General features: G+C 34.0%; 1 protein-coding gene across 3 annotated transcripts in view; it reads right to left on the bottom strand.

Annotated features, from left to right (window-relative positions):
* ZNF800 (zinc finger protein 800) overlaps positions 1-12,830 on the bottom strand; it is a 49,689-nt gene that overhangs the window by 21,467 nt on the left and 15,392 nt on the right. Inside the window, exons 4-6 of one of the 3 annotated variants that reach the window (XR_003431894.1) lie at positions 8,189-8,332; positions 4,308-6,000; positions 2,989-3,078 (exon numbers count right to left, since the gene is read on the bottom strand). Coding sequence is in view for 2 of the 3 variants with exons in the window: in XM_027102050.1 (XP_026957851.1) it covers position 3,078; positions 4,308-6,000; positions 8,189-8,332 (1,838 nt within the window). In the remaining variant the exon portion in view is untranslated. Of the gene's footprint in view, positions 1-1,300; positions 3,079-4,307; positions 6,001-8,188; positions 8,333-12,830 lie in introns of those variants that run through there. The other 2 variants (XM_027102050.1, XM_027102049.1) reach the window with 2 other exon arrangements.

The following is a 12,830-nucleotide window of genomic DNA, read 5'->3' as shown; positions in this document are numbered from 1 at the left end:
ATATATAAAACTAGGCTAAAAGTTAAGGATGGATAATTTATATATTGCTCAAGAATGTGTACATTCAAGGTTTTCTTCTTGAAGTAGGGAGTAAAGAGGGGAAAGAGACATGAACCCCCAAAATGGTTATTGTGCATTCAAGGTATATCTGCATGTTATAATCAACACCTGCTTAGGGAATTCCCTGGCAGTCCAGTGGCTAGAACTCCATACTCTCACTACCGAAGGCCAGGGTTCGATCCCTGATGGGGGAACTAAAATCCCACAAGCTGGGCAGCGTGGCCATAAAAAAAAAAAAAACACCACCTGCTTAGTATCAGCCATACTTCATCCAGCTTTTGCTTGCACTATACAAACTTATGAAGTTGAAGCGCAAGCCATACCTTTTACTGTTTCTCCTCTTCCACCAAATTTAGGAATAAAAGGTATCTTCAGGAAGGAAGATGATTTGAATTCTATAGAAGAACTCTCAATTGATCAAATTGCAGCAAAAGTGGATGTAATTTGTAGCCAGAAATAGGTCTTAATATAAAATAAGGAGTTTCTGATGGTTCTTTACCTGCTTCACTACTCCCCCCAACGACAACAAAAAGTACTATAAATACTTGCTTATACAGCCTGTGGGTAGAAAAGCTTCTGGCACAAATTTCTTAGGCCTCTTCTCAAGACCCTCAAGCCTGATCCTCTGAGATGACAAACCTCAAGAGTCAAAATAAAACCAAAAAGGATGAAGACCAGAAAGGAATAGGAAGAACAAAGAATTTCTAATCACTTCTTACTTGTTCATTCTACTTAACTGGTCCTAGTTTAGTCTCTATGCTTCCCATGATCCATTAATTTGGCTATTATGATAAAATATTCTTAATCTCTCTAAGCCCTTCTAATTTAGACAAGTCCTGACATAATGCTATTTTTTTCTCTATGACCCAGATGAAATATTTTTATAGTCCTTGGAACCCTTGATGCCCCCTCCTAAATTCCTGCTCTGTGGCTCTAAGTTACGACAGTGGAGACAAACTGTATGTGAAAGGTCCTGTGGAAACAGGTGAGTAAAGTAAGGGAACTGCAGCAATTGGGCTCTCCACCACCACCATCAGGATATTTCTCTTTCTTCCCTACAGTATTTAACAAGTAAAGCAGAAAGGAAAAGGCCAGCATACACAAGAGAGGCTGCAGCAAAGAGCTACCCCAAGCTTTTTAGGAATCCTCATATCTTTCCATTTGTTATAGGTACCTAAGTCTGGAAAATATCTTTGGAATATGTCTTGTGTGTAGGAATGCATAAAAGATAACACCTTGCAAAAGTCAAACATACAGGTTTAATAACGTGCAACTAATGAAGATGGTTTATAAATGAAATAACACCTACACATTTAGTTCCCTAAATATATTACACTATTAATCATTAAAGTTAGACCTATAAGTACAAGTTTTCCATATGTGGAAAAGTAAATCTGTTTTTAAATTAAAGAGAAATTATTACTCTAATTCTTAAAAATAAAACTATCAGGATAAATTTCAAGTGTAGCTGCTCATAGTCACTGAATAAATTTAAATTTGATAATAAAACATTTAAGTTTCAACCAATGCACCTTCGTTGAAGCACATTTAGCTGAAATAACTTCGAGTCTGGTTTATTTCCATCACATATGGTACATTTTTCCAACAAGAGCATGTACATTCAATATAGAACATTTCCAGCAACAGTTACAGTCTTTCTAGTTTCCTTTCACAGTATATTTTAGTGCAAAGCACTGGGAAGGGTAAATGTTTTTCTAGCTATGAAAGCATTTTATTATGACCTTGTGGATCTTCAACATTTTAAAATTTTATACAAAAAGTATATAGATGGACAGGGTCCCTCCTAAGTACAGGGATGAACCTATGTAAAAACATGGTATATTCTCTGCTGTACCTTTTAAAATTATAATTTGACAAAAATTACTAAAAAATAAAATATTCCCTAAAAAGTACAAAATATTGATTACACAAAAACCTGTCCAGTATTTCATTAAAGATAGATGTACTTCTGTTTTCCCTAAAATCTTGATTACAAAAATGGACAAAAATTCATTATTTTCTAAATTTTACAGTAGGGATCAAATATTATCTAAAGTGGTCATTTAAGATTTTACTTGGGAGAGAAAAAGAATCAGGGTTTATACCCCAATCTTCCTTTTTTAGCAATATGTAAAGAAATAAACTAGTATTATAAGAAGTGGTTGTGCAGGGATTGTCTGCATCCATAAAATAGCAGTAAGCTATTTATTACCTTCATATTAACATTAGTAAATGTGGGGTCTTTTAAAAAAAAACTGAAAAATTAAGTTGCATCTATCATTAAAGTGCTTTGTATGAAACTTAAAGAAAAATAGGGGAATGTTTAATTTTCATAAAAACCTCAGATGTTTACAAATGAAGAATATGATGATCCATGGATGAAAATGAACCGGAAGTTTCCTATAGTATATATTTTAGAATGAAATTTTCAAACATTTAAGTGCTATAGAACAAGTTAGAAATAAATGGATGTAAAAATAATTACAAATATTTAGTAGGCTAAATATTTATAATGTGTTGAGATTTGTCTTTTGGTCCTAACATACGCTCACTAGGAAATTATATATCTGTACAATCCAATAAAAATTCTGCCAAATAAAGTGGAACAAAACTAAAATCGCTAACTTATAAAGACTTTGATAATTAAAAATCACCAGTGGTGGTATTTTCTTCAGATTGTTGATCACTTAATCAACAAACTGCTGGAAAACAAAATTTGCAACATTTTTGTAGAAACTGTAGACCAAATGCACAGGGGTGGTTAGCTGATGGACTGTGATGACAATACAAAATGTCACAGCTACTTGAAAGTGCTGGAAGAGGCAGTGCCTTAGAAACAAGTGGTTAGATGGTTATTATTTTAGTCAGAAAACAGCAGTTACAGTCATATATTTATCAAATTTTTTTCTTTTTTTTTCCTCATAGTACCATTTGAAGATGTTTAGTGGTTCTAACACCAATTTAAAGTCTTTCCACAAAAATGAACTCCAAACCTTTTCGTACATCACTTGAAGTTATCTGAGGAGAAATGGGAATAAATGAACACTTTTGAGTTTACCAATAAAACCTTATTTTCAAAATAATACAATAGTAAATGACTTCTAAAGGATGGTTTCATCTCAAGTTTTCCACACAAATAAAAAAATGTGTGATAATCAAACCACAACATTTAACCTACTGAGCACTCAAACTAAGTATACTGCTTTAGAATCTGAATCCAAAACTAATTTAATACTAATTAAATATATTAAATGCATTAATACAAGGGACACAGGTACTGAAGGTAAACTTTAAAAATATAGAGAGACTTGCAAAAACAAGTACAGGGAGTCTACTCCTTAGTTCATATTGCATTTTAAAAATCTACATTTGTTCCAAAACCCTCTAAAAAACTAATATTTTTTTCTTTCTTCCCAATAGGAATTTTATTTTTCTTGCAACACACAACCACAGGAGAAAAAAAAAAAAAAAAAAACCTCCTTAATAATATTACCTATGTTGAAATGATCACCAAAACTTTATTTAAACAAAAAGGTAAAAATAAGAGGACCAGGGACCTAAACAATCACTTTTTCCAAAGGTAAAAACTAAAAAACAGGAACTAACACATACTCCCAAGGAGAAGGAAAAATAAACCCAAACTTTTGTTTATCGTTTCCCCCTTTGCCTGGAAGCACTATGTTAAACGTAAATAATAAATGCTAATTGTTCTAAATTCAATTTGGGGATTGTTTTTTCTGAGTGCAGCACTTTATTTAGCCGTCACAGATTAATTTAACAATAATTACAGTGCCTCAAAAGAGTTTTTTCCTATAATTATTGCCTTCACAAATTCATTCTAATATACTTAACTTCCTACAATGTATTAATTAGTAGACTAAGTCACTGAATCAAATTAAACCTGTGCAAAGTTAGTTAAACAGAAGACTTCTATTGTAAACATAAGCCAATATAAATGTATATATTTTACAACATTGAGAGGAAATCACTGACCCTGTGCCATCTACCTATAACTATATTGCATTGTCCTGTGGAAGATAAGTTCTGAAGTTAACTTTTGTTCCCAAGCCACTGGAATAAAGGTCACTGAAGAGGTAAATGCGATATGCACATTACTCTTGCAGTTCCCACTGCCGTAAGATATATGGAAGCAAATGTGTTAAAATGGAACCAGCTATAAATTATGGTCAAATGATTTTTTTAGTTCGATGGGGGGAAAAAAGCAAAACTCTGTAACTGTTCCTCACCAGACAAGAGCCTTAGATCTTGTACTTCGGCCTTTGGTTTTGTTTCCTTCAGGTGAATTGGAAGCATTTGCCTTATGAGTTTTCTTATGATGTTCAAGATAAGTCTTTTTGGCAAATGCCTTTCCACATTTATTGCATCTGTGAAGAGAAAAGTTTTTTGTGACTTTTACTTCAATACCAACATCAGCTACTTCATACTTTTTACTAGGAGAGTTAGAAGTGCCATCGTGTTTTGAATCACTATGTTTTGCTTCGTCTCTTGAAGGGCCTCTTTTTGCTACTTTATTTAGAACAAAATCAATGGGCTTTTTTATAGCTCTGATCTCTAAACTGGCTGTTATTTTCCCAAGATAACGGGATGACTTTTTATGAACCACAGTTATATGTCGTATCACATCGCGCTTCCGACGAGTTTCATAAGTGCAAAGAGGACACTTGTAGAATTTAACATAAATGTTATTCCCATCTGTGTGCAATTCAATATGTTTAGTCAAGTTCTGTTTGGAAGTAAACTGACGTTTACAAAGTTTACAGTAAAGTTGCTTAAAGTCAAAGCCAGCTGAAAGTTTTGGCTTCCTGGTTTTTTGCTGGCCACCTGCAGCAGACGGACTAGTTGATTTAGGGCTTTCAGAGTCTTGTTTAACTTTATTTTTCTGTGCTGCCGGTGCGTTCTTTTTTTCATTTGAATGATTTGTTCCCTTTAATTCATTCTGTGGAGAATGGATAATGGAAGGGGGTGAAGATTCTACAGAATCTGCTGGTTCAACTTTAACTTTTATTTCTGAACTGTTGGCAGTATTATTGGGGCCTTTCTCTCTTTTAGAGTTTGTTCCAGAAAGAGTTATCTTGTGGACAATTTGCATATGTCTTTTAAGCATTATTTGTGAACTATATTTCCTCTTGCAAAGGAGGCATTTGCATGCAGTTAAATTGTATTCAGCCTTTGAAGACGACTTTTGTTTTCGAGCCTTAAAAGATTTTTTAGGAGAAACAGAATCCAGGAACAAAGGTTGCCCAGGCTTTGTTGCTATATCAGGAGTAATTGAATCCCTCCTTAGTCCTCTATGAACTTCATCAAAATGCCTCCTTACATTCGCTTTTGTAGCAAATGATTTACAACATACTGGACAACTCCTACTTAATGGAACTAGAACATTCTTACTGCGTCCTTTAGAGGATTGGTTTGGATTCTTTCGTGTTTCAATGTACTTTTTTAGTTCTTCCATTTTTTTCTTGTGTACTTTTCGAATGTGACGACGAACACCTCGTCTGGAATTGAATTCTTTTCTACAAAGACAACATATCAACTGGTGACCAAAATCAGAATTGTCAGAAGTTTCCAAGTCAGCCTGTGATTCCTGCAGTTGTTCATCAGATGTAGGTGCAACTTCATCTGCAACAATTTCAACAGGAGGGGGCTCTACAGTTTCCACCTCTGTGTCTGTAACTGGAACTGTCTTAGACTGTTCAGTGCTAGTTTCCTGTATTTGAACTTCAGGCTGTTCAGGAGTACTGCTTGACTCTGTGACTTCAGTAGGATTATCAGTCCTTGAAATATATTGAAAAACTGCATTCTGATTCGTTTCTATGGGTTCTAGCTTAATAATGTATTCTCGCTTGTCCACACTTGGATATATGGCTTCTAGGAGATCACTTATGGCTTGGCTTTGTTTATCATTTACGTCAGGAAGGTCTGTTAAGGAAAAAACAACATTTTAATCTGAAATAATTAGCCTGCTCTAGCCCTCTAATATTTTTAAATGTATTATGAACCTCTATTTTAAAGTTTATTATATTACTGGTTTGCATTTATTTTTACAAGAGCATTATCTACTTCTCAGTATTTTATGAGTATAAAAACAAGTATTAATTAAATTAAAATTTGCTTTAATTTACAATCTCATCATGGTACACAAATGTTAAGGAATAGATGCAATCTGAAGAGTTACTTCTAATAAGGGCCCTTAATATAAAATATTTAAGCACATGGGTACAATAAACAATAAAAATAGTATTTCATATTTTTAGGCTAGCAAAGGCAAATCAAAGTTCTCATAACCCAAGATGGATAAAACACCATGAAGAATGTTACTACATATAAAAATAATTCTTTTTTTAGAAAATATAACAGCATTCCTATTAACTTAATCCATAATAAATAATCTCATCTAATTGTATAGGGACATTTGAACATCTTATGGAAAATGAGGACGATTTATAGGAAAATACATAAACATGAATGACAGGATGTATAGAAGTGTTTGCTAAATTCAGTCCTATTACATGTTTTCTTAACATGGCAACCTATTAAAACAAATGATTAAAAACTACAGATTAACTCCAAAAACAGAGCTAGTTTTATTTATCTGTGCAATAATTACACCATCTGTAGGCAACCTAATATTCCTATTGTAACAGAGCTGTCTAACACTGGTTATGTTTCTACCTAAAATGTTAAAATCTAGCTACAAGTATAGCATCAAATCTGGTATCTAATTATAAATCAAGAAATGACTCATCATAGCTCTTCTAGTCTACTAATCTTTCTTTTTTAAAATGGATAAAGTGGTATCTATAAGAAGAATTATACTTTCACAGAAGTATTTCTAGAATAAGTATTGCAGTGCACAATAATACAGCAAATCCATTTATCTATTTCCCTCTAAAATTCAACTAAACTTTATTTCACACCAAAAAGTAACAAAGAATGACTACCAGAAAATTAAATTCCTACTAGTTCTTTAATTAAAAGGTTAGATTTGAAACTAATCTCTATAGACTACCTTTTCATTTATATTTCAAGGATAAAAAGAAGTGTAATAAGATTTAACAGTGGTAGGGAAAGTTTCCAGACAAATATGAAATTTCTGTTTCATCTATGTCCTATAATATACTTTAAATCAGCTTCATGCTAATAATTAAAGCAGTACTTTCGATATTTGGAGCTCTGCATTCCATTTCCATCCCAAAAAGGTTAAGTGGAAAAATGCACAAAATCCATAATGCAACTGTAATATCAAGCTAACAAAATAAATTCTATATTTTGTAAGTCCACAAGAGTTAAATCCCTGAACAAGAAATAATGAAAGTAACCTATTACTTATTAAAATATTTTAAGGAATTTACATTATTCTTTAAAGCAAGAAAATAATACCATTATATATACTGCAACTTAATCATACAGAGAAGAGACAATATGCTTAATTCAACAAACATTTGGTTCCACAAAGACTTTGTTAGGCTACTACCTGCCTTTACCACATAAAGCTATTTCAGATCTCAGGTTAGCCCATAACACAATCTAATTTCTGATAAAATGACTTATCTAATAAACTTCACTGAGAATAAAACTGATCTTCAAATCAAGACCCAGAAAACACTAGAAAGATCAACAAGTATTTTTTAATGCTCTCTACAATTACCAAAAAAATCAACTCATTTACTCATTCTTTGCTCTATTTCCAACTTTCTCACTTACTTAAGGAGAATCTAAGTAAATGATGAGTCATATCTGGTAACAAGTTTTTAAGAAGTAAGGAGGAAAAATACCAACACCCTCATCAAGCATTAATATTTTAAATTACAAAAATCCTGGATATAAACTGTATAGTCCATATAAACATTCAAATATATCCAATACTTTAATACAAATATACTCAAAAATCTAACCTCATATATCTTTAGCAAAATCCAAATGAAAAACACTGATATTAAAATATCTATTTAAGAAACTGAATATAACATTGAGTCAAGTATTTTACCTTATTCTCTATCAATATATTATCTGTAACTAGACATCGATACTATTTTAACATAAATGTATAGCTGTAGTATAAGAATACATAGCAAAATGCATAATTGAATATATGAATAAAACTTACTGTCATCCATCTGGAGACTTGGTGGGCAGTAGAATTTTTTATGGGTAATTAAATTTGGTAATCCTCTGAAGAGACTGCGGCATAATTTACATTCAAAAATAGTGTCCACATCTTTTAATAAAATATGCTTAAGTTGTTTAGTTCCTGAAGGAAAAAAGAAAAGAAAACTTAACACAAAAGGTAACTTTAACATGCAGTTTTAAACTGGGCAACCACTGTTGACAATCCAAAGGTGCAGTTTTACTCTTTAAAAACAAAATACGGGCATTGCCAATGTCTACCATACTATACTCAGAACTAAGTTATAAACTAAGTTTTAAGCAAAATTCTACTATCATTTGGATATTAGGACAGCTGAAATTGATGGTCTTTTTCTAATTCAGCAGCCAATCAATTCCCGGGCTATCTTAACAGTGGTTCCAACATCTGGTTGATCATCACAATGACCGAGGAATAAAGATGTACATGACCCACTCCTGGAGATTCTGATTCAACAGACCTGGAGTGTGAACAGAAGAATTAAATGCCACCCCAACCCAAGTTTTTGGCTGGTTCTTCCAGCTCTCTTTCACATTAGGAAGTAAACATGAGTAATACACTTTCCCCGATTCCTTAAAGAAGGTCAAAACTGTGTCACAGGATTGTCTGTGACTTTCTTTTTAACTTCAGCTTAAATTACTTCGGGTTCTGGGGCAACGTGGGATTATGGCCATTCAGTGAGAGTAAAGAATCCTTGTCCACGGTTTTGAATTTTGCTTAGGTCTCTTAATACCACTAGAAATTTATTCAAAGCCTTTCTCCCTCAAAAACTCACCCTAATTGCAAAAAATTAAATATTGATATAATTACTACTTTAAAGCCCGTCTTTTCCACTAGATTATAAATTCCAAGGCAGCCAAGATCAAGCCTGCCTTATTTACAGCTAAAAAGTGTTCAGCTCTAATAATGCTCAATAAATATTCGTTGAAGAATTGCCACCGATCTATGGAATCTAAGCATTATTATGATGGAAGATCAAAAGGCAGAGAAAAAATAAACAGCAACAAGCACTCTTTAAATCTTCAAAATAAAACACAAATAGAAGATCTTCTGTCACTACTTCCTACAGGTCTTTGACGCAGGTAAATTGACAAAAGTGATCTGCAGTGTTCACTAATTAAGGAGCCTTTGGTTTCCTCAAAAAATGATAATAATATTGACTTAAATTAAAGAAGGGAGGGCTTCCCTGGTGGCGCAGTGGTTGGGAGTCCGCCTGACGATGCAGGGGATACGGGTTCGTGCCCCGGTCCAGGAGGATCCCACGTGCTGCAGAGCAACTGGGCCCGTGAGCCATGGCTGCTGGGCCTGCGCGTCCGGAGCCTGTGCTCCGCAATGGGACAGGCCGCGGTGGTGGGGGGCCCGAGTACCGCAAAAAAAAAAAAAAAAAAAAAAAAAAAGGAGGGGAAAAAAAGCGTCCTGAAAAATACTTAAGACTATCTAGGTGCACAGTGTTCCATCATTCAACAAGCACGTGACTATTAAGCTCCAAGACTACTAGAGAATAAACACCATCTCAGTAGCATAATTAATACTGTAGGATCCATAAAGGTTAAGCATTTCTGATTCAATCTTTTGCAATCTGTTTATATTTAATTATTGTATTAATCATCATGTTGCATTTTATCATTTTGAAGACAAGCCAGCCCTCAAATTTCTACTGCCAACAAGATTACCACATTATCAGAACTTTACGAAGTCTTTAGAGATTCCAATTTTGATTATCACCTAGTCGTGTGACCTTAAAGGGCTATATAATCTTTGCACCTTGGTTTATTCATCTTTTAAAACAAACAAACCAAACCTATCTTGGAGAGTTATGAAAGAAAATATGAACCTAAATTCTAGAAGAACTAAATTATAAATCCAGGTTTCTACTGAGAAAAAATAAATAAATAAATAAATAAATAAATTATATATATATATATATATATATATATATATATATAAAAATAAAATAACTTCCACTATTTCCCAATCCAACTCAAGGTTTAATTTGGTCCACTAGACCATACTACTGCAAAATCAGAAAACACACATTTTTAAAGATTCAGAGGATAGCTTGGGTATTATACTTTGTATAAAAGTAAGTTCACACTCACACACACACACACACTTCTCTAGTTTATTTCACATTACAAAATATATTGGCAATAAAGTGCTAATATGTTTAGTTCATAGTTAACCTCATAAGTCACTGACAAACTATGAGAGGTAGGCTGAAGATAAAAAAACACTTTAGATAAACCTCTCCAATTGATCTACATATAGTTCTCGGTAAGTGTAGGTGGGTGTGTTACCAGACGGAAGAAAACATGGGAAAATTCTGCACTTTAATTATAAATTAAAAGACCAGCTAGACCCATACTACAAATTCAATTCTGCCTCTAAAGGTAGTTAAAAAGGATTGAAGAGGGACACAGAAATAATCTGAACTAGGATTAGCTTAAGAATTCTACTGAAGATATAACTAGAACATACAACATAAAGTTATTTGTAAAAATGTAAAACTGCATCTCGAAATCAGGTTCTCTCAATCAACCATAAAAAAACAAAAACAGTATCCATTTCTTCTTTAGTCCCAGTTACACAGTTATATTCAGTAGAGAGTATATATTTATTCCCAGTAAGCATCCCCCCCCCAAAAAAAAACGAGTTGGGGCTAACCTTGACTCATCAATCTTTTTTTTTTTTTAACATCTTTATTGGAGTATAACTGCTTTACAATGGTGTGTTAGTTTCTGCGGTATAACAAAGTGAATCAGCTATACATAAACATATATCCCCATATCTCCTCCCTCTTGCATCTCCCTCCCCCCACCCTATCCCACCCCCTAGGTGGACACAAAGCACGGAGCTGATCTCCCTGTGCTATGCGGCTGCTTCCCATTAGCTATCTATTTTACATTTGGTACTGTATATATGTTCATGCCACTCTCTCATTTTGTCTCAGCTTACCCTTCCCCCTCCCCATGTCCTCAAGGTCATTCTCTACTTCTGCGTTTTTATTCCTGTCCGTGCCTAGGTTCTTCAGAACCATTTTTTTTTCAAGATTCCATATATATGTGTTAGCATACAGTATTTGTTTTCCTCTTTCTGACTTACTTCACTCTGTGTGACAGTCTCTAGGTCCATCCACCTCATTACAAATAACTCCATTTCTCTGTATGGCTGAGTAATATTTCATGTATATATGTGGCACATCTTCTTTATCCATTCATCTGTCGATGGACACTTAGGTTGCTTCCATGTCCTGGCTATTGTAAATAGAGCTGCAATGAACATTGTGGTATATGACTCTTTTTGAATTATGGTTTTCTCAGGGTATATGCCCAGTAGTGGCATTACTGGGTCGTATGGTAGTTCTATTTTTAGTCTCTTAAAGAACCTCCACACTGTTCTCCATAGTGGCTGTATCAATTTACATTCCCACCAACAGTGCGAGAGGGTTCCCTTTTCTCCACACCCTCTCCAGCATTTATTGTTTGTAGATTTTTTGATGATGGCCATTCTGACCGGTGTGAGGTGATACCTCATTGTAGTTTTGATTTGCATTTCTCTAATGATTAGTGATGATGAGCATCCTTTCATGTGTTTGTTGGCAATCTGTATATTTTCTTTGGAGAAATGTCTATTTAGATCTTCTGCCCATTTTTGGATTGGGCTGTTTTTTTGATATTGAGCTGCATGAGCTGCCTGTATATTTTAGAGATTAATCCTTTGTCAGTTGCTTCATTTGCAAATATTTTCTCCCATTCTGAGGGTTGTCTTTTTGCCTTGTTTATGGTTTCCTTTGCTGTGCAAAAGCTTTTAAATTTCATTAGGTCCCATTTGTTTATTTTTGTTTTATTTTTCATTTCTCTAGGAGGTGGGTCAAAAAGGATCTTGCTGTGATTTATGTCATAGAGTGTTCTGCCTATGTTTTCCTCTAAGAGTTTTATAGTGTCTGGCCTTACATTTAGGTCTTTAATCCATTTTGAGTTTATTTTTGTGTATGGTGTTAGGGAGTGTTCTAATTTCATTCTTTTACATGTAGCTGTCCAGTCTTCCCAGCACCACTTATTGAAGAGGCTGTCTTTTCTCCATTGTATATTCTTGCCTCCTTTATCAAAGATAAGGTGACCATATGTGAGTGGGTTTATCTCTGGGCTTTCTATCCTGTTCCATTGATCTATCTTTCTGTTTCTGTGCCAGTACCATACTGTCTTGATTACTGTAGCTTTGTAGTATAGTCTGAAGTCAGGGAGCCTGATTCCTGCAGCTCTGTTTTTCTTTCTCAAGATTGCTTTGGTTATTCGGGGTCTTTTGTGTTTCTATACAAATTGTGAAATTTTTGTTCTAGTTCTGTGAAAAATGCCATTGGTAGTTTCATAGGGATTGCATTGAATCTGTAGATTGCTTTGGGTAGTATAGGCATTTTCACAATGTTGATTTTTCCAATCCAAGAACATGGTATATCTCTCCATCTGTTTGTATCATCTTTAATTTCTTCCATCAGTGTCTTACAGTTTTCTGCATACAGGTCTTTTGTCTCCTTAGGGAGGTTTATTCCTAGGTATTTTATTCTTCTTGTTGCAATGGTAAATGGGAGTGTTTCCTTAATTTA

The sequence above is a fragment of the Aethalodelphis obliquidens genome, unplaced genomic scaffold (assembly GCF_003676395.1).
Source record: "Aethalodelphis obliquidens isolate GAN/ISIS:26980383/991018 unplaced genomic scaffold, ASM367639v1 scaffold5, whole genome shotgun sequence".
Classification (NCBI taxonomy): Eukaryota; Metazoa; Chordata; class Mammalia; order Artiodactyla; family Delphinidae; genus Aethalodelphis; species Aethalodelphis obliquidens.
The sequence above is the reverse complement of the archived record's forward strand: the minus strand, read 5'-3'. Positions and strand labels throughout refer to the sequence as shown.